Genomic DNA, 25,998 nt, shown 5'->3' with positions numbered 1-25,998 from the left:
TGCTCTCTTTTCAACGACAAAGCATTAAAATTCAGAAAAGGTAAACCTGAAAATGTTGTAAGCTATTTCCCAAATGATGTTCAAACGTTCCACTTAGAGCATTTTGTGCGTGTTTTAAGAGAAACAAAAACTTCAGTATAGTCATACAAATGATACTTTTTGTCAGTGACCCTAAGAGCAGACTTGCTTAGGCAACAACTAAAATTTTGGGTGCCTCTGAAAAACCAATCTCCTTCTCGGTAATGATGAATCTGATGTTGAAAAAGACTAGAGGGAGATGGTCCAGGCGCAGTGGCTCACACCTATAATCTCAACACTTTGACAGGCTGCGGTGGGACGACTGCCTGAGGCTAGGAGTTCAAGACTAGCCTGGGCAACACTGCAATGTGGTCTCAGCTACTCAGGAGGCTGAGGGAAGAGGACTGCTTGAGCCAGGAGTTGGAGACTGCAGTGAGCTATGATCATACTACACTCCAGCCTGGTCAACAGAGACCTCGTCTCTTAAAAAATAAATTAAAAAGGTTAAAAAATAAAATTTACAGACTGGGCAACAAAGTAAGACCCTATCTCTACAAAAAAAAAAAAAAAAGCTGGGCATGGTGGTGTGTGCTTGTAGTGCCAGCTACTTGGGAGGCTGAGGTGGGAGGATTCCTTGAGCCTGGAGTAGGCTGTGATCACACCACTGCACTCCAGCCTGGGTGACAGAGCAAGATCCTGCCTATAAAAAAGAAAAGAAAAAAAAAAAAAAGACTAGAGAAAGAATGAAAGATGCCACAGTCAGAGAAGCTAAAACTGTAAATTCCAAATAACAATTTTAGTTTAAATGCTTTGGGTTAAAGTTGTCTTTTGTATAAAACAAAGAGACTATTTTGAAATATTTGAAAGACTTTTAAGTACAAATGTAGACAATCTATTTTATACCAAATTTATTTACCATATACCATTTCGGTAATTTATGACATACATTTCTGTATTATGGGAGGTTATAAAATCTACCCAGAATGTTGCTGTATGCCATGAAGACACTTCAGTAACACGTTTTTAACATTACAGATTCTCTTTCATCACAATATGATATAAAAGAGGGAAAGCATTGTCTTAACTTTTAAAAGCTACCTGGAGGTCTATGACCTGCTTCTGAAGGCAGCACATAAGGGCAGCAGCCTTCAGAACGTAGCTTTACTGCTTTTGATTAGCCAAACTTATCTCTAGACCTCACAAAAAAGCTGCTCCCCATTCAGTATCAATCCATGATAAATACATCGTGTTCAATTTGAGTCTCACTTTTGTTAAAAAGTAAAAAGCAGTGAAAAGAAAAAACTCTCAGGCTGCACGGGCAACTGGAAACACTAGAGGGAGTTGTGAGCACACAGTCCTCAAACTCATCCCCCAAGACCCTTTCCCAGCTGAGACCCTTTGCCAGCTGATCCCAGCTTGGGTTAGCCAGGGAAGGGAACTCCGCTGTAATTCACCCAGGATCACCTGTCATCAAGATCCATTCCCCTTCTTCACTTGACCAACTCCCGAAACATGACATCACTGAGACCAGCCAAGGCCTGGTATAACTGTAAAAATGGCCACGAATTATTCCCTTCCCACTATGTACTTAGCTCATTTTCTCCCACATTTACTCTGGGTTTGACTTGATTTGCTTAATGGCACACCAAGTGTGAGGAGAGCAGAGACTGAGGAAGTGGTCGGGGAGTAGAACTTGCCCTGTTTCTGGCTGCTGGGGAATCCTGCATCCACTCTCATGGAAGCCCAGGACAGTGCTTGCATGATGAAAGCACAGGGCCAAGTCATCTCTCTTGTCCCAGTGGACACTGAGCCACCTACCAGGCATGCAAGTGGGGCCATCCTAGACCATCAAGCCCCCACTGAGCCAGCCAGCTCAGAAGATTCATTCAACTGATCCATGCAATTGTTTCATACTCCTAACTTCAGGGGTAGTTTGTTACTCAGCAAAAGCTAACTGAAATGTGCAGTAATTCTACAGTCTGTGTAACCCACCCAGTCAACGACTTTGGTGGAAGACCATGATGTTGATGGCCAGATGAAAATATCTTTCCACCTATAAAAACTCCACTAATACCACAAAGGTCTCACTCAAATGCTACATCTTTCATTAATGCTACATCCTTGTGATATCCCTGAACTAAGCACTCCCTCATGCTCTGCTAATTCTCTTTGATCAGTAAGTCTTGTGAGGTGTGTCTTTATCTATAGCATAAGGCTTTCAAAAGTAGAGACTAATATGTCAGTCTTATGTTTACCGCAATGCCAATTAGAAAATTGTTCAACTCAATGGAAAAACTGAGAATGTTAAAAAGATAATCCTTTCAACTTTTCTGTATGTTCGAAAGTTTTCATAATGAAATGGTGGAGGGAAAAGAAGATAAAACCATTTTTCACTTACTGACCCAGAACAACACTATAAACACCATGCCATAGACTCAATGTTCATGTCTCCCCAGAATTCCCATGCTGAAACCTACTCCCCACTGTGATGGTGGTAGGACATGGGACCTTTGGGCAGCCATGCTATTGTTAAGGGTGGAGCTCTCATGAATAGGATTAGTGCCCTTACAAAAGACCCCAGAGATTCCCTTGTCCTTTCCACCGTATGTGGTTAGGGTGATGAGACGGCTCTCTATGAACCAGGAAGTGGGCCCTGAACAGTCACCAAATCTGTAGTACCTTGATCTTGGAATTCTCAACCTCCAGAACTGGAAGGATGAATTTTCTGGTATTTATAAGCCACCCTGTGTACGGTATTTTGTCAGGGCTAGTCAAATAAACTAAGAGAAACCACGACCTCAGGTTTTGTTCACCACTGTATTCCTAGCACTTAAAATCATGCCTGGTATACAGTAGCTACTCATTAGAGAGTTACAAAATGAACAAAGGAAGAGATTAAAGTTAAAAGAGGTCAAGAAAACTCAGAAGAAAACAGAACATGCATGGTTAGATGAACTTCTGCTTCAGAGTAATTCATTTGCTCCAGAGGGGAAGATGAAACTCATCAAAAGAGCTGTGGCTGAAGCCCCTCACTCATCCCCTGCGCAAAGACTGCCGGGCCAAAGAGTGTACTCCGTGCCTGGCTCACACACCCTGACCATTGTCAGGGGCCATCTCTGCTCCCACCAGGTGAAGCAAGTGGTTACCAAGACTCAGTCAGTCTGTGTATTCCCAGGCCTATTTATACCACAAGTGTTTGTAATTCTATTCTTAATTAAATGTCACATGAACTAATAAAATGAATTTTAAGAAGAAACAGATCCTGTTTCTATGAGAACAAAGTTGAATGCTTTAGAAAGATATAAAAATTGCTCTCAATTATAATTGAGTGTGAGAGATCACTACGAAGAACTGGAAGACAACATACCTGGAAGGATTCGGACTGCTTCACAAGGCTCTTTAAATTTTGCTGTCATTTGAAAAAATGGAGAAATTGGACATGGTAGACACCATATTATGGGTTTATTTTTATGAAAGAATGAACACTGAAAACTCAGAGGACCAACCAAACACAAAGCAAAGGCCTTCACCTCACATCTAAAGTATGCTAATGAGAATATACATTAATAGGCTGTAAATTAAAAAGTGAAAGGTTTTTTATGTAATTTTTAACTGGCATTTTTAGTGACCAAACAGTCCTGACTGCCAGGAGCAAAGTGTCTGCTTCTGGACCCAAGGGAGAGTATTTACAATTCAAATACAGTCGCCCAAAAGACCGCCTACCTTCGGAATGGTGGGAATCCACAGAGAAGTATGTATGTGATCACGCCAGCTGCCCAAATGTCCACCTTCAGGCCATAGCTAGGAAAACAAAGTGGGTGAGGAGGAGAGAAATGATGACTCCCAAGAACCTTCCATGGTACTGGGGTATTGCCTTTAATTGTTGGGAAAAGGATTACTTTGGTGTTATTCATTTCATTTCACACAGAGATGAATGAATCACCCTTTAGAAAAAGGCATCTGTTTCTGCCAACCTAACCACAGTCTTGCTGACTACTACCATATTCTCAAGAGAGGCCTTGGGACACAAGTGCAGGCCAGGGCTCTGACCAGGTAAGCATAAAGTCTGCTTCCTGAGGTCAAAATCATGGTGCAGGTAACAGACTCTCTCTTCTTTCCATTCTCTACCTTCACAGGAGGCACTGTATACACAAGCAGCAGCAGCAACAAAACACCTTTCTCACCAACTGTATACACAAGCAGCAGCCGCAACAAAACAGACCTTTCTCACCAACTGTATACAGAAGCAGCAATAGCAACAAAAACAGACCTTTCTCACCAAAGTTAAAGGACTAACCAGGGCCACCAGAAGTCTTACCCAGTTTCAGCAATGATTTCTGGAGCCACATAAGTGGGTGTGCCACAGACTGTGTATAAAGGGCCTTCTACCACAGTAGCAAGCCCAAAGTCTCCCAGTTTCAAAGACTTGGTTCCATCAGGATATTCACACACCTGAAACAGAAATCAACCAACCATCAGAAGGTTTTTTTTTTTCCTCAACAAGTGCAAGAGGGCTCTTGGAATGAGGCAGAAAGGACACAAACACATTTATTGTTAAACTCCAATGAAATCTCTCCTTGTGATTCTTTTTTTGAAGACAGGGTCTCACTTTGTTGCCCAGGCTGGAGTGCAGTGGCATGACCACAGCTCGCTGCAGCCACAACCTCTGGGCTCAAGTAATCCTTCCCCCACCGAACTCCCACCAAGTAGCTGGAACTACAGGTACATGCCACCACACCAGGCTCATTTCTTTATTTTTTGTAGAGATGGGGTCTCCTTAGCTGGTCTTGAACTCCTGGGGGTCACGAGATCTGCCCACCTCAGCCTCCCAAAGTGCTGGGAATACAGACGTGAGCGACCATGCCCGACCCCTTCTTGTGATTCTAACACCACTGATTTATCTTTGTTGCTTTAAAGCGCTTTTTCTCTTCAGAGATTTTGCACGATTGTGTGAAATCTGGAAAAAATATTTTCCACTTTTGCAGAAAGTTCCTTACCTAGAAGTACAATGAACACACGTGCCTGCTTACACAGTAGTTAGGGTGTAGGCGGGTGTGTACCTGATGGGCATGAGAGAGGCCTCTAATCCTGGAGGTAGAAACTGACCTTTATTTAGCATTTACTGTGTGTGACATACTTGAGAGCCCAAGAAATGGTGTATGAAGAGTCCACCAAAGCACTTGGTGACCTCCACGGGACTAGCATGTTTAATTCAGAAAATAAAATTGGGGGCAGCGATGGGGTCCTTGTTGTCCGGACAGTCAATGACGAAATATAAATATCATATAGGGGAAAACCTTAGAAGTTTAGAAAGAAAATGACCTTTGGGATCAGGCAGCCTGAACTTCCATAACAAGTCCACACACCTGGTTGTGTGACTTCTGAAAGTCACATAAGCTCTCTGAACACATTCCCTCATCTAGGAAGTGCGATAATGGCAGCACCTCCCTTGTGAAGTTGGTGTGAAGGTGAAATGAGACAAAGCTCAGAACAGGGCTCAATAAATGCTCCTTCCTTGTGGGTAATGATAAAGGAGAAAAAATAAAAGTAAAAAAATAAAAAATGTTCTTTCCATTTCCTGGAAGGACTGGCTGATTAGATAATTATCACATTGGAAAAGGTTTAAAAATGCTGGTGGAGATGTGACTGTTTATGCTTAAAGAACCTTTCTAGAAAGCATTTCAGCAATATATAGCAAATTTCTTTATATCAGTAATAACCTTTGACCCAAAAGTCTACTTCTCAAAACCTACTCTAGGGGAATACAGATGGACCCACGGATGCTAATCTCAGAATTTGTCTATGACTTTTAAAAACTAAAGGCAACATAAATGGGTAACAGGGCAATGACTAATTATGATACATTACCATAATAAAATATTACATACTTTCTAATAAGCATTTTTCAAATATATTAATCATATGGGAAACACTATTACACAGAGTTAAAAAAATGCACAATTATATATAAAATACTCAAAAATGTTAACAAGTTTATCTCTAAGCAGTAGCATGAAGGATTAAATTAATTTTCTTTATACTTTTCAGTGGTTTCTAAAATGTTTACAATGAACATGTGTTGGTTTCATAATAATTTCATATATAAACAAAATTATGGGATAAATATAACTTTAGAAAGTTACATTCTAAGTGGATAGTTTTGGAAGCAAACAAGTGCATATGACAGCATAATTCAGGTTTCACCATGCAGTCCTGAACCTGAGTGTACAGCCTGTTTGTCCCTTGGATGTCCATTTTGAAAACATGGAATTTCAGAGAATAAACTGCTGCAGAGACCTAGTCTATACTCATTGTAATGCCTGTTTCTATTTTTCTATTTTAAGCATATTTAGTTTGCTTTGTCTCATATTTTGCTGAACCAGATATTTATCTCAACTACTATTAGCTGTAGAAGGAGAAAAATTTAGAAAATGATGTTTTTTCAAGATAAGCATGTTAGCAACATCATCCATTAGTCTGCTACTTAATGAGGGGGAGTGATTTAAATAGTCATCAGTAAAAAGCATGGAAAACCACAAGGCTCCCCCAGGCCAGTAATTCCCCAAGTTTTAAAGGCATTTTAAAGAGGACAGCAGTGAAATACCTCCCTTACCTGTGATGTCCTTATCCATTTAATAAGAACATGTTTCAACTTTACTATCTGAATAATGTTTTCCAGTCTTATATACTGAATACACATCCCTAACATATATCTTTGACTTTAAAGTTCACAGGAGTAATGATGAAGATTTTGAGTTCCTCATAGATATTTACAACTCTGAGTCAGCCCACAAGTCAGCAGAAACATTTCCAAAGATATGAATGATTCAGCCTAAAGTAATGGATTCCAGATTCTTAGTCACGTCACCGTCTTAGGAAAACTTTCCACCCATTATGTTTAATGTAAACATTAGCAAGAACAATCTGATATAATTATAGTTAGAATTTATAATGCTTTTACCAAAACCCAGACTTTGGAAAGAAATTTCCTAAGTAATTACAGTGATAAGAATGTTATAAGCACAATTTCCTAACTGTCTGTATCATGAGAGTTAAAACAAAAAGTTTTATAAATATCACTGTTACTTTGTTTTTACAACTTAAAAACATACTCTTTAGGTACAATTTTTGAAAAATAGTGTTTATTTTAAAGACTCCATTTAGTGATGCCTAGGGATATTCAAAGGTTGCTGACAGATACTCAGAAGTCCCAGAAGTCCTGTTTTTCACATCCTCTATAAAGAATTCAGAGTCAGACGCAGGAGCATAAATAGAAAGGGACTGAACAGTCTATAACTGCTGAATTATGTCTGTGCAAGTGATATTCCTTGGCTAAACATCAAAAAGGAAGTGTCATTAAGGGCAGACAAGCCTGAAATCATATTCTATCTGATTCATCTCTCTTCAATGCTAGACACAGAAGCAAATATGTCTTAATATGAATACATTTCAGATCTTAGTGGGAGATTGTCTTCAAAGCAGGAAGAAATTATACATATATATCTCTCTAGATAGATACAGAGACATATACAGCATTGCTTTAAAAACAGTTGCCTTTAATAAAGAGGTGACTAGATGAACAGGGACTCCAAAGGCTCTCTGGCAGAGTTCAGGTCTCCCCAGAAACTGACATTCTCGAGGACTTTGGAGATTTCAGAATTCTTCCAAACATTATGTCACTGGTCTTCTTGGGCCACCCCACTGGGCAATTAGGAAGAGAACTGTTACCTCCATTTTACGAATGAGGAGACTGAGGCGCACAGCACTCAGGTTACTAGTCATATGGCCAGGCAGGGGCTCCAGCCAGGACCATTATTCGTTCCACAGCACCATTCTGCAAGATTCGGTATCTGAAAAATAACTGGATAGGCCTGCCAGAATCCTGACTATAGCCTGCACTTCCTTACAGATTTTGAGTGAATTTAAACAATAACAACGGTGAGAACTCCAGCTCTGCAGTGTTCAAACGCCCCACCACAAGCTGTGAGATGCTTCTGTCAAAAGTTGCTCTCAGAATGCAAAAATAAAAAATGCGAGGAATGCAGATCCCACATACAAAATGAACACTGCATATTCTCTAAATAAAATGTCAACTTCATGATTTAGAAGGACTCCAAATATGAGAAACCAACCCTCTTGTCTTCTCTCCCCTATCCCCAGAACTCCTGGACAACCTGAATTTATCACTGGTCTCTCATAGTTAACTCTGACACGGCACCACCAGGCTGTAACTCACAGCATTAACGGCCACCCCTGTGCTCCCTGACACAGCTACCAATACATCTCCACTGGCGGGGTTTTAAATTATGATGCTGCTTACTGGCGAGGGGGATGCAAATCAGATGTCTGAATACTCTGGTGTTTAAAAACTGAATTAGTTCTTACAGCAAGAGGAGGCCGACAGTCACTCTGGGTATTTACTTTTAGTATCTCAGTGGCACCCTCTCCTCCCAGGCCAATACCAACCTGCTGACTAAATCTAGAAACTGCCGAGTGATCTAGTTAGGTTTTCGATGGCAAACACATTTTACTGAGATATATGAGGCTAAGGTTGTTTCTGAAGGCTCGACAGAGCCTTTCCACATCACACATTCGCCTCTTCCAGAGGTCAGTTTTATCCTCTTCTTCCTTCTCCTCCCTTTCTAGGCTAACACAAGGGGGCTGCTGTAGGTTTGGGAAGGGGTGGACGCTCATCTAGGCCAGGTGAGACTCAATGAGGAGTGTGACTCTGATTTCCTGATTGCATTCCAAGACTCATGATGTTGGAGACATCAATCCCCATTACATTATTCACTCTTTTAAATTTTTAAAATTTTAGCCAATTCTCCTGAAGAAGTGAAAAACCTTATCCACCCTTGATGTGTGACAAGAAAAAAGGAGGCGGTGTCAGATTCTCTACATATATTAAGAAACTCTGAGTGGAAAAGAGAAGAAACAGGAGGTGAGAGTGAGATCTGTGAGCTGGGAAATGGACACTCCCTGATTTACAGGGAAGTTCACAAGCACCTCAGTCACCTTTGCTGGGCCTTAAATCAGGGCTGCTGGACAGACTGGCTCCAGGGGTTCCTTGGGAACCTGTGGCTCCCATATTTTCAGAGAATGCAGTAACTGGAGCCAGTGGGGCAAGGCAGGTTGTGGAGAACAGGAAGCAGTCAAGGGGGTAACCTTATGAATGCCCCAGTGTTTGTGTCTGGGCACACCTGGAGAAGCCCCGTGCCTTTGTTTGCGAAGCCCGGGCCAAACTCAGTTCAATGGTGGAGGAGCCTGGCATACTGCAAGGTCCCAGCGGGCAAGAAGCCTGTTTTGAGGAGAGAACGCTATATCCTTACTTTGCTCCTGAGGCTCAGTTTACAGCTCTGTCTCCTCCATTCCTTGTTAGAGTTCATAAAACCAAGTCCATAATCCCCCCTGCCCCTTTTATTTTTTAACACAGAGCAGGGATATTTCTTTTCCTAATAAGAACATATAGAAATGAAATATAATTCCCTCAAGGCAGAAGACAGTAAGATAAAATTTCACATACTTTTAAACGGACACTCAGAAATCATCAAATGATATTACCAAAAAGAAAAGACACAGACTCTGGATTAGATTAGCCAAAAAATAAAAAGTACCCAGGATGGCTTCAGAAGCTGTGCATCAATGCATACTCCTTTCAACAGTTATTTGTGTGGTGCTCACAGTAGGCTGTAGAGCCTCATGCTCTAGCACCAGCTGCTAGCTGAGTGTCAGTGGTCAGCGAGCAAACACTCTGCTGTCCATTATGTGTTTACGTGGCACTGTCCAAGCCATTGGAGATATAAAGATAATTGAGACACAAACCTTGCCTCCATGGTACTTACAATCCCAAAGAGGCAGACAAGTATATGATAAAGATCACAACACCATAGCAAGTGCAGCAGAAACCCGAGGTGGCTGTAACTGAACTCTGTCTAGAAAGTCTAGGGTGACATTAAAGAAGACTTAACTTTTGCTCAATGTATTACAAGATGAATGGTTTACCACCTGCTGGAAGAGAGGACGTTGCAAATGAGGACCGGTATGGACAGAAGCAATGAAGGGGTAAGGCTGTTGGTAAGTCAAGTCCTAATTAAAAACTGAGGATGGAGGAACCTGTGTTTGGATTAACTCAGATAAGCTTGCCTCCCAAGCAAGAATGAGGATGAGAGCCCTGAAAGGCGGAAATAAAGAAGCCAACTATGTCATGTGTGTTTGTGGGGGGCTGGGAGGAGTGTAAATGTCATATCATCCAAACAGTTTCTCAAAAATTCTTCTATAACGTGGTCACGAGGATTGGCTCCCAACTAGCAATCTGTGTCTAGTTATCAAGAGTCATCATGAAGGTGAGTTAAATATGGCTTGAAGCTTAGGCCATGTTGGGTTGGATGGATAAGAGTTATTAGCAGGACAGGAGGCTGAAAAGGCAACTTGAGATCAGACTATGAAGAATTCTGGATACCATAGTAGAATAAGACTTTTTATTCTATAGAATAATAGGATAAAAGAGACTTCTAAGAAAAAAAAAAAAAAATTGGCATCTCTTGGTCTCAGTTTCCATGGCTGTAAAGTGGAGATGAATGGACTAGACTATTTCCAAATTTCTTCCCTGCAAATAAATTAACGCCCATATTCTACTCGTGTCTCCTATGAGCCTCTAATTCTGTCTCAAATTTATTCTTCACAATTTTCTGCCCTATAAAATAATTTTCCTGTTCACCTTCAAGTCAGTACCATCAATTAAAATATAAATGAAAATATATTTTCTTCTATCTGGTGACATGCTTTGGCTCTGTGTCCCGATCCAAATCTCATGTTGAATTGTAATTCCCAATGTGGCAGGAGGCACCTCGTGGGAGGTGACTTGATTATGGAAGCGGATGTCCCCTATGCTGTTCTTGTGGTGGTGAGTTCTTATGATACGATGGTTTAAAAATGTGTAGCACTTTCCTCCTCGCTTTCTCTCCTGCCACCATGTGAAGAAGGTGCTTGCTTCCCCTTTACCTTCCGCCATGATTGTAAGTCTCCTGAGGCCTCCCAGTCATACTTCCTGTTAAGCCTGTGGAACTGTGAGTCAATCAAACCTCTTCTTCCTAAATTAATCAGTCTCAGGTAGTTCTTTATAGCAGAGTGAGAATGAAATGATACATCTGGTAAATAGTAAATGCAGAAAAATTCAATAACTCCATTAGTATTTGATGGTCATTGACACGAGTCTTGCTAATTTTCTAAATTTAAAGTCTCATAATGCAGGATTGTTATAGACTGTAAAATGCCATTATTTGCATATGCTCCATTTAAAGGAAGAGAGGCATTCATTGGAACAGAAAAGGCAGGGATGACATACCAAGAGATTCTCTGGTTTGATGTCTCTGTGCACGATGCTGAGGCCATGAAGATACCTGAGGGCATTGGCTAAGTTGTACACCATGGCGCTGCCATCTCTCTCAGTGTACTTGGTCGACGAAGTAATTGCATCAAAGAGATCTCCACCCTAAAGGATACATAAAATAACATATCAAAACATCAACAGTGCAATCCTATGAAGGTAAGAAAGATGGCTCATTGGCAGAAAGCAGAAAATGACACAAGTGCCACTAAAACTGGTGATTATAAATAATGAAAGTTACGAGGCAGCAATATACTTTTCTAATTAGGTCCTTCAAGGATATTGTAAATTGTAGGACTAGGCACCAAGAAAATCTCTCTATCCTCTTACTTTGACCAATTCCATCACCAGAAAGAGCTCAGTTGCTGTTTCCATCTCCTCGACCAGCATAATGATATTGGGATGTTTCACTCGGCGCAGTATTGACACTTCATTCTCAATCAGGTGTTCCTGTCAAATGAACAGTATAGAGAGGAGATGAGAAATCACAGAACCCTCTGCTCTTTCTCTAAGGCCTAGAGGACAGCAAAACAAACACAGCCTGTGGATCTGATGCCAGAGAAAGCACTGCTCTTGGCACAAAGACAAGTAAACCTGACCTTGACCTAATTGTTCCGATAGGGACAGGGTCAGTGTGAACATATTATTGACATTACCAAAAAGATACAGACTCCTAAACATCCCCCAAAAGGCTCCATGGTGCTTCTGTGGCATATTAAGCATACTGCCTTCTCGCTCTTCATTATTTCTAACACCTTAAGAGGTTGTGATGCTCTTAATGAAAAGCATCACAAAAAAGCTATGAAAGCTTCAGCATACAGCTCTGTGCTTTGTAATTCCGCCAGAATCGCTTTTTGATTCCAGTATACACTCACAAATAAAGACTAGGCATATAAGAAAACTTGGCATGCTTATAGCGTATAACTTCTGGCATTAAGCATTTTTAGTTTTTAAACTGTTACTAACATGAATTTGAATTTCATGCTGAAATTCATGAAAAAAAGGAACTTTCTTCCTCTATGACTGGATATGAAATCATTCACCAGATGGATGTTCCTTAACATCTTGTATTTCGGAAATCTGAAAACATACAGTACCACGGGGACCACTATTCTCATTTTAGCTCTAATCACTTCTCCTCTGAAAACACTGCCTGATTATCAATCCTGGTGAGTAATGCAGTTGGGATCAGCACTGTAGCAAAATGTTTACTTACAGAATTAACGAATTATTCTTAATATGTCAACCCATGAATCATGAACAATGATTGCTGTGTTTTAAATGAGACATTAAAACCTCTCAACATGTGTACACATGTATTTTTATACATGGATGCATGAAGTTAAAGAGCCACCTCATCCTTTCGGACCATAGCTGGAAATAAAAATTATAACAAATGAATAAACAACATGTGGAGAAAAATCTGTTTCAAGCTCCTGCACATGGTAGGTTGTGTTTCTTGAGCACTGAATGCACTGTGCCTGTCCAAGCAGTCACTCAATAAATGTTGGCAAGTGACAGTGCAAATTTACTAAACAGAAGTATGGGAAAGAAAGAAACCAACATTTACTAGGAATCTAGTCACTGTTTGTTAGTAGCTGTGTAAGGTACTTGTGTTATGTTTGAACACTTTATCCTTGGAAACAGTTACTGGAGGTTGAATGTAAACTAGGTTTCTGACATCCAAGCCCATCTTTCTTATACACACATTATCACCTTCCAAAGGGGAAGAATTCAGTAAATGCCAAGATGGAATTCTTCAAAATAAAAATTACAGCTGTAAGTGAAAATACTTAATACTTTGAAAAGATAAGAGCATACAGTAGCACCACACTGACCTGGGAGTGAAGAATCATACCAGGGTTTGTGCAAGGAGGAGAATCTATGCTTCTTTTAATGAACAGAGCTAAGAAGTCTTTGACTGGCTCAGGACTCAACAAACGCTTCCAAATCTGAAGAATGGTGTTTCTTAGACCCCAGTAAACCACAGCTGGGAAGCCAAGGACAGGGTCTCCTATCTATCTCCAACCCCACCTGTCTAAGTTACAGAGCAGCAGACAGAGCCCCGGTTCCTCCCTTGGGAAGCAGCTGTACAGCTAGACCCCTCGTGGTCGCAAAGACAAAGAAAAGACTCGGCAAACCCTCTCCATTGATTCACATATTTGAAGCTTTTGGGTCATCTGCAGCAAGCATATCCTCAATCACACTAAAAAGCAGGGTTAGATACACTTTTGTGAACATCTACAAGTAAGCACATGAATTTATTCCACTCCATGTGAAGCAAAGACAACAGTTGCTACTGTCATTAAATAGGCTTTTTATTTTAAAGCTACACAAATCTATCACTTCAATTCTCCTCCCTGCTCCTCATTTTATCCAAAGTTAGAAGAGTCTGTATATTCGCCTCTCCTTGGAGGCTGTGTTTGTGTTGCTAATTTAGTGATATCTGTAAGATAATCCCCTCACCAGTACCCCAATAATCTCTCTCAAGACTACAACTCCTCAAAGTTATTATCTTTTTCAATAAAAGGCACAACAGAAGGTCTTCTGGGATACATTGTGGAACTTCTCCTAAGGGCCACCAGCAGTGTTACCTTTCAAATATCGCAGCAACATTTCCTCCACCATCACTCATTAGCCTACTGAATTCTACTTGACAATGGCTAGTATTCTAAGCACAGAGTGAATGTTTTTGTTAAAACATGGGTGCTGTTAGCCTTCCTCAACCTCTTACTGTCCCTGTAAAATTGTCTATGAAGGAACAATCCACTTTTGAAACTAACCATCATCAGAAGCAAAATAAAAGTACTGCATAAAAATCCTTACAGACATTATCTATTCCTTGTGCAACCTATATGTAGTCTTTGTTTCTAATATGTAAAAAAATGCTCTAAATTTTCCAAAAGAATATTTCTAAATATAATACGAATATCACTTTTGTCTTGAGCCATATTGAACTTACATTATTCAATCATCATCTACCATTATTTATGTTAAGTGATTCATGATTCTAACTCCAAATAATTTACATATGAATCATCTCATGGCAGTGTTCCACAGTTCCGTATGAGAGTAAATGACGAAACTGCTAACTTGGCAAAGGACACTGCCTTATCTTTGGACATGGTGATTTTTAACATACAAAGAGAGAGGGATGGGGGGGGTATAATGGGAGACAAAGCAACTCTCTCAAACCAGACTAATCATCTTGTCTCAACCCACTCCAGCCTACAAAGCAGTCCTTTCCTCTGTGTTCTCCATCTCATTGAACGAAACTGCTGTCCCAAGCAGAAACAGGAAATGCACCCTGATTCCTTATTTCCTCCTCCTCCTTGTGGGTGGATAATATACCCACAGTCACCAATATCTGCCCAGTTACCTCCTTGGTGGCCTCTGAATCCATCCATTCATCCATTCAGTTCTCTCTGTTCCTCTTGCTTATCCCTTACCTCGACTTCTAGGCATTTACACAGGTAGCTTTCTTTTATTTGAGACAGAGTCTCATTCTGTCGCCCAAGCTGGAATGCAGTGGTGTGATCCCAACTCACTGCAACCTCAACCTCCCAAGCTCAAGCAATCCTCCCGCCTCAGCCTCCTGAGTAGCTGGGACCACAGGTGTGCACCCAGTTAATTATTTTTTGTAGAAATGGGGTCTCGCTATGTTGCCAGGGCTGGTCTCGAGCTCCTGGGCTCAAGGAATCCTCCCACCTCAGCCTCCCAAAGTGCTGGGATTATAGGCATGAGCCACCATTCCGGTCATAGTTTTATCTGGAACTTTCTTCATCTACTTCTTGGCAAACTCCTATGTACTTCTCAGGACCAGATCAGATGGCCCCTCCTCTAAGTCACCTCCCCTGCTCACTCACAGCTGGGTCAGGTAGTCCTGTTCTCACAGTCCCGTATCACATCTTTCAACTGTTTGTATGCTGGTCTCTCACCCTCTGGAACTGAGAGCTTGTGGAGGTTTTGGTTACCTCACTCTCCAGCAACTAGCACAGTAAACAAACAGTAGGTACCAAAGTGTTCATGTGAAGGAGTAGACACATCACACACTGCACTGCCCACATGGCTTCACAGCTGGCATCTGTGTTGCTCAGAGCACACTGCTGAGGAAAAAGTGGTGAGACAGAGAAAATGTACAAATCACCACATGGGATTTGTGGTAAACATACGTAACAGACTGAATGATGGATACCCAAAGACATCAAGTCCTAATTGCTGCAACTTGGAAATATTACCTTACTTGGGAAAAGGGTTCTGCAGATGTGATGAAGGGTTCTGCGGTGGAGAGATAACTCTGGATTGTCAGAGGAAGAGGGGTAAATGCCACCACAGATGTTCTTAGAGAAGCACAGGGAAGTTTCACACAGACATAGGAGAAGGCAGCGTGAAGATGAGGGAGAGACTGGTGGGATGTGACCACAACCCAAGAATACTGCTAGTCACGGGATGCTCAGAGGCAAGGAACAGATTCTCCCCAAAACCCCCAAAGGAAGCAGGGATTTCTTACTTTCAGCCTCCTGAACTGTGAGAAAACAATTTTTGGTTGTTTTAAGCCACCAAGTTTGTGGTAATTTATTCCCACAGCCTGGGGAAACGAATACTTCCAAATATACTTCTGGATTTATGTCCTGCCCGGGCCCATGCAGATGATGGATGCAAAACCGTATACAGCAGGAAGACAAAGAAGGACCACTTCTAAGCACCAGAACAGAAAGCTCAGGGCTTTGTACACTGTGAGAATTCAATAAATATTTATTCAGCATGAAAGAGAATATTAGAACTGGAAGAATTCTTAAATCTATAAATACCCTAGCCTTCTCCCAAGCCTTTATAAATCTGGCCCCAACACAGCTCTGGTCATAATCTCCTACTGAGAAGGGCCCAACATGCTTTCTGTCCTCTGGGCCTTTGCTCAGACTGTTCTGATCACCCGGTAGGCCGCTCTTTGATTGCTGCCTACTGAAACCCTCCCTTCCCTCTGTTCCTGCTCCAGCCCAAATGCTTCTTCCTCTGTAGCGTCTTCACTGGTCACCTACTTCTCTCCCATGTGCTTCCCCTGAACTCCAACATTCTTTGCAGAACTGGTATTAATATATATATTACCCTATTCTTAGCACAGTGTCTTGCAGACAGAATATGCACCAAAATTTAGGTGAATACATTAATCTAACAATGCAAGTGCATATTAAGAACGAACAAACAGAAGGCAAGAGAAAGTAAAAATGTTTCCCAAGTTCATATTACCTGAAGAAATGAATACATTGAACTCAGAGAGAGAACACAGATCAGCCAATGTACAGGCTGTGTAACCAAACAGCCCAAAATTCCACTCACAGCTCTGTCTCTGTGTGGCCTTTTGAAAGCTATTTAATCTGAGTCTGTTTCCTTATCTGTAACACTGGTGCATCTGTTTTTCAAGTCATTAAAGGTAATGTGCAAAGTTCCTATATATCCAAGCGTGGATAAATAATACATTTTAACAAACAGCAGATATTATTTTCAGCATTATTAATTTTCTGTATACAGCAGGTGGCCAATACCCCAAAATAGTGAGTGAATACTACCCCCTCAAATTAACAAAAATTCTCTATATAATTTTTTTCTAAAAATAAAATATAATAGGAAAAATCAACTTATTTGTAACTAATCGAGTTTTAAAATTATAATTTTATACAGTCTTAATGTGGAAATAGTTGTTTAGATAAGCAAAATGTAAAACTGGAAAAAGTATTTGATCATGCATTATAAAAATAGAATGACATTCAGAGACTAGAAAAAATAAGATCCAAATGTTAGAACTCACTTATCCATTTGCCTCAGCACTTAGTGTACCAGACTAAATTTTCTGCATACAAACACCTTTTTTTTTTTTTCCCAACCATGGAAACAGCTGTTTAAATTTTAATCAGGTAACCCATGTCCTTACCATAGCACTTTTTTTTTTAACTGTTTTGAAAAAAATTTTAATATCGTTCTATAGAACCTGGCTCACCAAACTATGATACATTCTGCTTAAATTGCACGCCACCACATGGAAAGCAGAACACTTACACATATGGAGAAAAGGCTATTACAGTGAAAAATAATAGTTATATTGCTAGAAGAATAAGTAAAAGCCCATCGAATTATTTAAAGAAAATTAAGGGAAAGAAAACCTCACTTATTCAAAGGAAAAGGGGCATTTTGCACAGTCTATGCTTCAGTAATTATCACAGTGTAGTAAAAAAAAAAAAAAAAAAGGGGAAATGACAAATTTGCCTCCTGGATTTTCCATTCTGGAGTTCTGAGAAGATTTTTCTAAAACATTTGAGCAGAATATTTTACATTTCCTGGTAAAAAAAAAAAAAAAAACTATTTTGTAGAAGTCCAATGAAGACTTGTTTAGGAGTTCCATAACTATAAAATGACAACTATCAGATCAAATCCTGCTAATTATAAATTCTAAATGCCTCTGGCATATTAATAATGTTAGCAGTTAATATGTGTTGAATTCTTATTATATACTAGCACTTCTCTGTTTTCCATGGCTTAATTCAACCAATTTTCACAATAATCTTATGTTCTAGGTGTTGATAATAACCACATTTTAAAGGAAGAAATAGAGGGGTTAAATAAATTTTCCAAGAAGAGGCAGAGCCAGGAATACACTTTACAGAATCTGGCTTTAGAGCACAGTGTCCAGCATAAATATACACCATGATCCATATACATAACTCTAACCAAGAACCACATTAAAAAGCAAGATTTTTAAAATTATAACTTAATGTATCTAAATATTTTCATTTCAACATGTGATCATATACAAAGATACTAATGAGGTATTTCACATTCTTTTTTTAGTACTAAGTCTTCAAAATCTGGTGTGTATTTTACACTTAGCAGCCTATCTCAATCCAGACTGGCTACAATGAAGTGTGTTACAGCTGCATACGACTGGTAGCTCTGGTGTTGAATGATGGAGCTCTACGGCTTGTTCTCTTGATATGCTACCACAATGGCATCTAAAAAGGTCTTTGTCATCGCTGCTATAGAATATTTATTTTTTCAAACACAGTTAAAGTATCAGTAACTGTAGCAGCATTTTATTGATCTTTTCCCAACCCCAGATAGACAGTGGGACAGAAAAAAAAAGTTTATCTTATTGAGGAGAGGATTCTTCACAGCATCTCTGCTCATCATGCATCAGCTTCTATTCCAAATACCTTTCCAAGGATGTTTGTCCAGCAAACACCCCTGGAACACAGAGATGAGTCTCTCTTACAGGCAAATGGCAGATTTGTTTCCTGACCAGGATAATGAAAATAATATTCTCCTCTGAGGCAAAGATTGGGCAGGATTGCTAGCATCTCCTCCTAAGATTGAGAGTTTCCTAAGCTCAGAGTTTCCCAGCTATGACATAAACGCACTGTGTGTAAATCATCCAACTGGGCCCCTCTGCCTCACTGCCATGGGACTTGGGAGTTAAGGGGAACCAATGCAAGCATGAAGCTCATGCTACCTGCTGTGCCACGAGTAACAAATTCCTTTGTCTCTGACTCAGAAATCTTGTGTTCTGCTGGCCTATATGAAGCTGGAAGGCTTTGTTAGCTTGCCAGTAAAGTCCCAGGTCCCTCACAGTTCCTGACACACCTTTTCAGTGTTGTTGGATATTAAAATAGGTATCTCCCAGAGGAAAGAATCTATGTTTTCTAGTTAGGAACAAGCTCAAATCAATTTCCTGTTTTAGGATTAAAGTTTCTGAAAAACAGCAGGAATAAAACAGCTTGACTGTTTTTCCCACTATTACTGGGGTCTACTCCTGCTGTGAGAGTCAAGTTCCCACTTAAATTCCTTCATCACAGTAAACACCTTACCAAGTTACTCCAGTTTCTTTTACAAAGGAGTTATGCATACTATACCTTTCCACAACATTTGGCTTTGTCTATAATCTTTAGGGCAAACTCCTTTCCAGTGGACCTATGGAATAATCAGAAGAAGACCATTTAAAGACATAAATCAGATACCATCATTCCTGTTTTCTTTCTTTTTTATACTTTAAATTTGTTTTGTTTGTTTTTTGTAGAGACGAGGTCTCATTATGTTGCGTAGGTTGTTCGTGAACTCCTGGGTTCAACTGATCCTCCCGTCTCAGCTTCCCAAAGTGCTGAGATTACAGGCGTTGAGTCACCACACCTGGCCCATTCCTGTTTTCTTCTATAGCACAAACCCAGGAAGGAAAACCTTGGCTCTTCCTCTGTGCATTAAAGAAAATATCTAGTGGAGTCAGGGAACAAAGGTACTCCCAAAATTAAAAACAAAAACAAAGCCAAACTATATGTTAATTAAATATTCTTTCATGAATATTAACTATAATATTAAGTAACTCATATTTAAAGTATTTCAATTCTGTTACATAAGGGAGAGGCAAGAAATATTTTTCTATATGTAAATCTCAAAATAGTTCTCTTAGGAGACAGAATAAAGTTTTAAAAAGTGAAATTAATGAAAAATTTTATTATCAATATATTTTTATATTAGTCCATTAATGACATTAGTCTATAATTCAAAAGTGAAAAGTCCCCTGACTTTCATTATTTCTCAGCCAAAACTTCAGCTAGGATCTGATCTGGTACCATGTTAGTCACACCTTTAAATGCTCTTTCCTGGTACTAGAAAGATCATTCACATGGGTAAAAGAATCTTGATGTTATTATTTATTTATTTATTTATTTGAGACACAGTCTCACTCTGTCAGCCAGGCTGGAGTGCAATGGTGCAATCTCAGCTCACTGCATCCTCCACCTCCCAGGTTCAAGCGATTCTCCCTGCCTCAGCCTCCAGAGTAGCTGGGATTACAGGCACCTGCCACCACCACTGGGCTAATTTTTGTATTTTTAGTAGAGATAGGTTTCACCATGTTGGCCGGGCTGGTCTTGAACTCCTGACCTCAGGTGATTCGTTCGCCTCGGCCTCCCAAAGTGCTGGGATTACAGGCATGAGCCACTGGGCCCAGCCATTATTTAATTTTTAATCACTTTTAAAATAATTTAATTTGAACATGCCAAAAATGTCTTTTAGTATAGAAAAACCATTCAATAAAGAGCACCACGGTACGCGTAGAGTACACTCATTCTCTCAAGCACAGCTGGATTTGCCAGGTGGTCATAGTACACACTGATGAGGCCTGGCTTGGAAGAGTCACTTGTCCTTAAACTGTTCTCCCTATAACAAAAACTAAATCCTGCCTCAGATTTCTGACCAGTCTTTAAAAGTCATACTTCAGATGTTTTACTTTGTTACTTAGGTGGCAGTCTGTGTATTAGAGCTAGGTAAAAGCACTCAGAGAACAAGGCATTACCTTGTGTACCGATGTAAGGAGCACTAAAGCTTCACGGGAGATGTAACAAAATGGAAACACTGTAGTTACCAAACTTTCTGGAAAAATCTCCAGAAATAATACAAATTATCACTTAGAATGGGAAGGACAGCAGCCTATAAACACCAAGACTCTAATCTGAACCAAGACTCTAATCTGACTCTTTTCTGGTTTGGAAATTGTTTATAAAAAATCTGGAATAGGCAAAACTAGGCTGATTGTGATTTTTTTTTTTTTTTTTGAGACAGAGTCTTGGTCTGTTACCCAGGCTGAAGTGCAATGGCACGATCTCGGCTCACTGCAACCTCCGCCTCCCAGCTTCAAGTGATTCTTGTGCCTCAGCCTCCCCAAGTAGCTGGGACTTCAGGCATGTGCCACCCAATCTGGGTTTTTTGTTTGTTTGTTTGTTTGTTTGTTTTTTGTAGAGATGGGGTTTCAACATGGTGGCCAGGCTGGTCTTGAACTCCTGGCCTCATGTAATCCACACACCTCAGCCTCCTAAAGTGCTGGGATTACAGGTGTGAGCCAGCCCACCAGGCCTGGCCTGATTGTGATCTTAAACAGAGTCAGAGCTCATATATCCTAAACCACTGGAATATTCCATCAAGTATTAACTGAGAGGGAGGATTACTGTGGGAATAAAGCGATTGAATACAAGTACAGACTGATAACAATGCTTGACACAGGTAAATATAGGAGATGTTCTTAAAAACAACTTATTCTTGTCATTCCTCTCTGGCTCATGATGAGACCCTTATATATATCTCAGCCCAAATGTACATAAAACAGTTTTATACTCCATGTATATACATACTATATTCTTCCTGTAGGCATGCAAAATGGCCGATCCTGGCTGGGCACAGTCACTCACGCCTATAGGCCATAGGCCAAGACAGGAGGATTGTTTGAAGCAAGGAGCCTAGGACCAGCCTGGCAACAAAGCAAGACCCTGTCTCTATTAAATATTTAAAAATTAGCAGGAGGCTGAGGTGGGAGAATCATGGCACCCTGGAGATTGAGGCTGCAGTGAGCTATGATGGTGCCACTGAACTCTAGCCTGGGTGACAGAGTGAGACCCTTCCTTTTTTTTTTTTTTCCAAAAAAAAAAAAGGAAAGAAATGGCTGGTCCCAAGGGCAGACTCAGGGAAAAGGAAAGAGAGACTTTCCAGAAGGGCCTTTTTAAAATTAAGAATAAACTCCAAGGAAAACTGTATCCACAGATGAACAAAGAATTATCCTCACTGTCCACTCACCTGTCTATACACTCTTTGACTACTGCAAAATTGCCATCACCAATGACCTTTCCAATTTTGTATTTCTCAAGGAGAGTTGATGACTCAGAGCATCTATTTCCATTCACACCTGCAAAAAGGATAAAGGCAAATTCTAAAGAAAACATCAGCATTTTATACTGATTCCTACATATTTGTAAAATAGTAAACTGTGATGCATTTATTTCTAAATCTATGGTGAAACTAAATAAAATATCTGGGCACATTTCCTAAACAGAACACCCGAATCATCAATTTCCTTTTGACTTTGTTGGTTGAAATCAGAAACCTACAATCAATAAACCTAACAAAACCCTGAAACATCAGGTGAAATAAGTGATGAGCCTTAGGTAAAAAGGGTATTTCACTAAAACTTATCCAACCTTTTTTGTCGATGTTCAAGAAAGGGGCAGGGGACACAAGATGACAGAAAAAGAAAAAAATAATAAAGAAAGGAGAAGAGGATGGTGGTGAGAATTTAATCTTCAAAGTGTTCAAGATTTCTCTTCAAGATTTTCTAGTAGAGAAAACTCTTAAAAGCCCAGATAAGATAGATGTCTTGTTAAGGCTAATTCCTGGCTCAAAGCTTTCTCAAAAAGTTATGTCAGGGGGAGGGTTAAGATCGGCCCACTTCCCACTACATGTCCCAGTGCCCAGCACACAGAGGACACCAAATCAAGAAAACATAGTTTTGTTATCTAATTGAGAGAAAGGAAATATATTTAGAAGTTGTGAGCAGATCACCACAAAAATAAAAGAAGCCCAAGTCTAAAATTTGAAGCTTCAATAGCCTAGTCAACGACAATGAGATTTTTCTTTATCTTGAAGTGACCCCCATCCCCACCTCTTACTAAGGCCAAAGGGGCTGATAGGTGATGTGATCACGTCCCTCTTTAGGAAGATTGTAATTTAGCACAAGTGAGTTTTAGGTGAGCACCAAGTTCACGTGCATAATATCCTTTACCAAAGTAATGATCAGATTGAGAACTACCTTCTGGGCTCATGCAACGGTCAAGTTCAGGTCCACCGTTTACACTGGAAGAAGATCTGCCGTGAGCAGAAACCTGCTGAAAGAGGAGAATGACCATTATTTATCAGGATAATTCACAAATCTTTAGCTAACTAATCTGTTGACACAGAAAATGCTTACAGAATGTAAAAACATGTCACAGAAACCAAGGAGGCGTTCCCTTTCTTCTCATCTCACCTCTCTCCTTATCTACATCACACTAATGCATTTCTTCCTTAGATAGTTCATTCAGATTAGACACAAGAAAAATCATCATTGTTGCCTTTTTTTGAAATTATGTTATTTTTTACTCATAAAAGGAATTAAAAGACTGTATGGCATCACAGCTGGATAAGATAGTTATTAGTGGCACAATAAGGCTTAGAACTATAGAGAATTCTAATGGTTCCAGGTTAAACACGTGACTCCTAGGAGTTTAATCATTTTATTTCCTCATGATAAATGATAACTGATGGACAACTGCAATTATTCAAAATTTAACTTTTTTGTTGTTGTTTAATTTTTAGCTGCTAAAATTGGAGGCAACTCCAAATCGACAGCACTCTGTGGCAGAATGTTTAAAAAGCTACAGTGTTTAAAAACAATGTCCAGAGAAGGGACGTAAAAGGAAAGCCTAAAAGAAAATCACACCATTCTCTGTTCCATTCTCCACCCACGGCCGCCACCCTGGTCCAAGTCCTTCTCCAGCTACACTTGGCATTGCATCAAAGGCCTCTTTAGTTACTCTCCGTCTCTCCCATTCCACATAGTATTGCCAGAGAAATTTTTCCTGAGAACAGTTGAGATATCACCTCTAGGATTCAAAAACCCCAGTGTGTCTTTGTTACCAACATAATAAGTAACTCCAAAATCTTCAGCATGGCATTCAGGCCATGATCTGTCCCCTGCCTACTTGTCTAATGTGTTTCCCACCACTCGTTCTGATGCGTTTCATACTTATAATAATTCAATTTGCTTTTATCTTTCCAAAGTTACTTAAACTTTCAAGTCTTAATTTTCTCCTCTGAAAATGGAGATAGTAGCAGTGTCCAACTCAAAGATTTGCTAGAAAATAAAAATTAGATTATCCCTGTAAAATCACTTTGTGTCTGACATGTAACACTAACTCAATACTAGTTTATCAGTGCCTTTTTTAAAAACATCTAGCAGAGATCCGTGAAATGAGTGATTAAGAACGTGGGCTTGGTGTGGTGGTGCACACCTATAATCCCAGCACCTTGGGACGCCTTGACGGGGGAACCACCTGAGGTCAGGAGTTTGAGACCAGCCTGACCAACATGGTGAAACCCCGTCTCTATTGAAAATACAAAATCAGCCAGGTGTGGTGACACATGCATGTAATCCCAGCTACCTGGGAGGCTGAGGCATGAGAATAGCTTGAACTGGGAGGTGGAGGTTGCAGTGAGCTGAGATCGTACCACTGAGCTCCAGTATAGGCAACAAGAGTGAAATTCCTTCTCAAAAAAAAAAAAAAAAAGAATGTTTGTGAGCTGTTGAATGTAAATGGCCATAAGAGACTTTATGCTAAGTAAAAGACAGGGTCTCACTCTGTTGCCCAGGCTGGAGTGTAGTGATGCAATCTTGGCTCACTGCAGCCTCCACCTCCCAGGCTCAAGGGATCTTCCCACCTCAGTCTCCCAAGTAGCTAGGACTACAGGTATACACCACCACACCCAGCTAATGTTTGTATTTTTTGTGGAGACAGGGTCTCATTATGTTTCCCAGGCTGGTCTCAAACTCCTGGGATCAAGCCATCTGCCCACGTCAGCCTCCCAAAGTGCTGGAATTACAGGCGTGAACCACCATTTGGCCTGGCCAGCTAAATTCTTAATGGGAATAAAGATAAGAACATGATTTTTCTAGAAAGTCAAATCTCAGAAGATAAAAAGATCTCTGCTGATCATGGCCTGCCCCAGAATAAAGTAACGGGGGAGGTGGAAAGCCAATGCTCGGGAAGCATGGTGGACAGTGACCAGTGGACCCACATGTCTAATCTCCTAGCCCAGGGAAACACAGCCCCATATGGTCAGGCCACAGGCAGCTGGGTCAGGCATGGTCACTGGGCAGGAGAACCACCTCCTCTCCCAGTACTCAGGCCTCAGGACTTTGAGCAGAGTGCAGGTCCCCACACCAACTGCTGAGGTCCTAAGACCTGTACCTGGGTCCCTGCTCTCCCCGAAGCCTGCTCGTTCAGATATCCTGGAAGCAGGTAATGGTCCTGCAACAAATCCTGTTCTTGAGCTAATCTGGGTAAGCACTGGGTTACTGCAAGCTGATGTGTTGTCTGAGTCAAGGACACTCATCACATCGGGAGGGGCTGAAAACACAGGCATTTATACTTCAATGTACATTTTCACGTGTATCAGTAACTAATCGAAGTGTTTATCACTTGAGTTCCTGTGGACCATTGTAAGGTTCCCAATGTTTATTTTGATTAAACCTTCACTCCCACCCTACCCAGATCCCCTGTACAGCTCAGCATTTACAAATCTGGCATGTTTGGGATTTGTGGGTGACATTGAGCAGGGAAAGAGACCAGGAAACAGGACAACTGATGGAAGGCTGGTCTCCAGTGACTAAAAGACAGTGGCACCTGGGCTGAAACCTTGAGCCTCAGAAGGAAAAGGGGGCCTTGTGGCACGGGGAGAGGGGGAGGGGGGAGGGAGGGAAAAGGAGAGAGATAGAGAGCGAGAGAGACAGAGAGCGAGAGAACGAGAGATCGCAAGAGCGAGCATGGCATGGGGCCAAGCAAAGGGCCACTTTCAAGTGTACCTAACAAAGTCTCCACTAAATACCAGGAAATGCAGCTTCTTAGCAAACAGTAAGGCCAAGGACATTTTTCAAAGCTGTCAAATCAGTATTTTTTTAAAAAGTGTTAAGCCTCAAGCATTAAAACAAATAAACAAACAATTATGTAGCGTTAACAGGGATGGCT

General features: G+C 40.6%; 1 protein-coding gene across 8 annotated transcripts in view; it reads right to left on the bottom strand.

The window, feature by feature from the left end:
* Positions 1-25,998, bottom strand: part of DCLK2 (doublecortin like kinase 2) — a 180,687-nt gene that overhangs the window by 13,000 nt on the left and 141,689 nt on the right. For 4 of the 8 annotated variants that reach the window (XR_498181.3, XM_007999959.3, XM_007999963.3 and 1 more), the window contains 7 exons: positions 23,025-23,100; positions 22,016-22,124; positions 19,306-19,363; positions 11,735-11,854; positions 11,363-11,509; positions 4,337-4,470; positions 3,742-3,819 (listed from right to left, as the gene is read on the bottom strand). Coding sequence is in view for 6 of the 8 variants with exons in the window: in XM_007999959.3 (XP_007998150.3) it covers positions 3,742-3,819; positions 4,337-4,470; positions 11,363-11,509; positions 11,735-11,854; positions 19,306-19,363; positions 22,016-22,124; positions 23,025-23,100 (722 nt within the window). In the remaining 2 variants the exon portion in view is untranslated. Of the gene's footprint in view, positions 1-3,741; positions 3,820-4,336; positions 4,471-11,362; positions 11,510-11,734; positions 11,855-19,305; positions 19,364-22,015; positions 22,125-23,024; positions 23,101-25,998 lie in introns of those variants that run through there. The other 4 variants (XR_498182.3, XM_007999960.3, XM_037986946.2 and 1 more) reach the window with 2 other exon arrangements.

This window comes from Chlorocebus sabaeus, chromosome 7 (genome assembly GCF_047675955.1).
Source record: "Chlorocebus sabaeus isolate Y175 chromosome 7, mChlSab1.0.hap1, whole genome shotgun sequence".
Taxonomy (NCBI): domain Eukaryota; kingdom Metazoa; phylum Chordata; class Mammalia; order Primates; family Cercopithecidae; genus Chlorocebus; species Chlorocebus sabaeus.
Note: the sequence above shows the minus strand (reverse complement) of the source record. Positions and strands in the feature narration are given on the sequence as shown.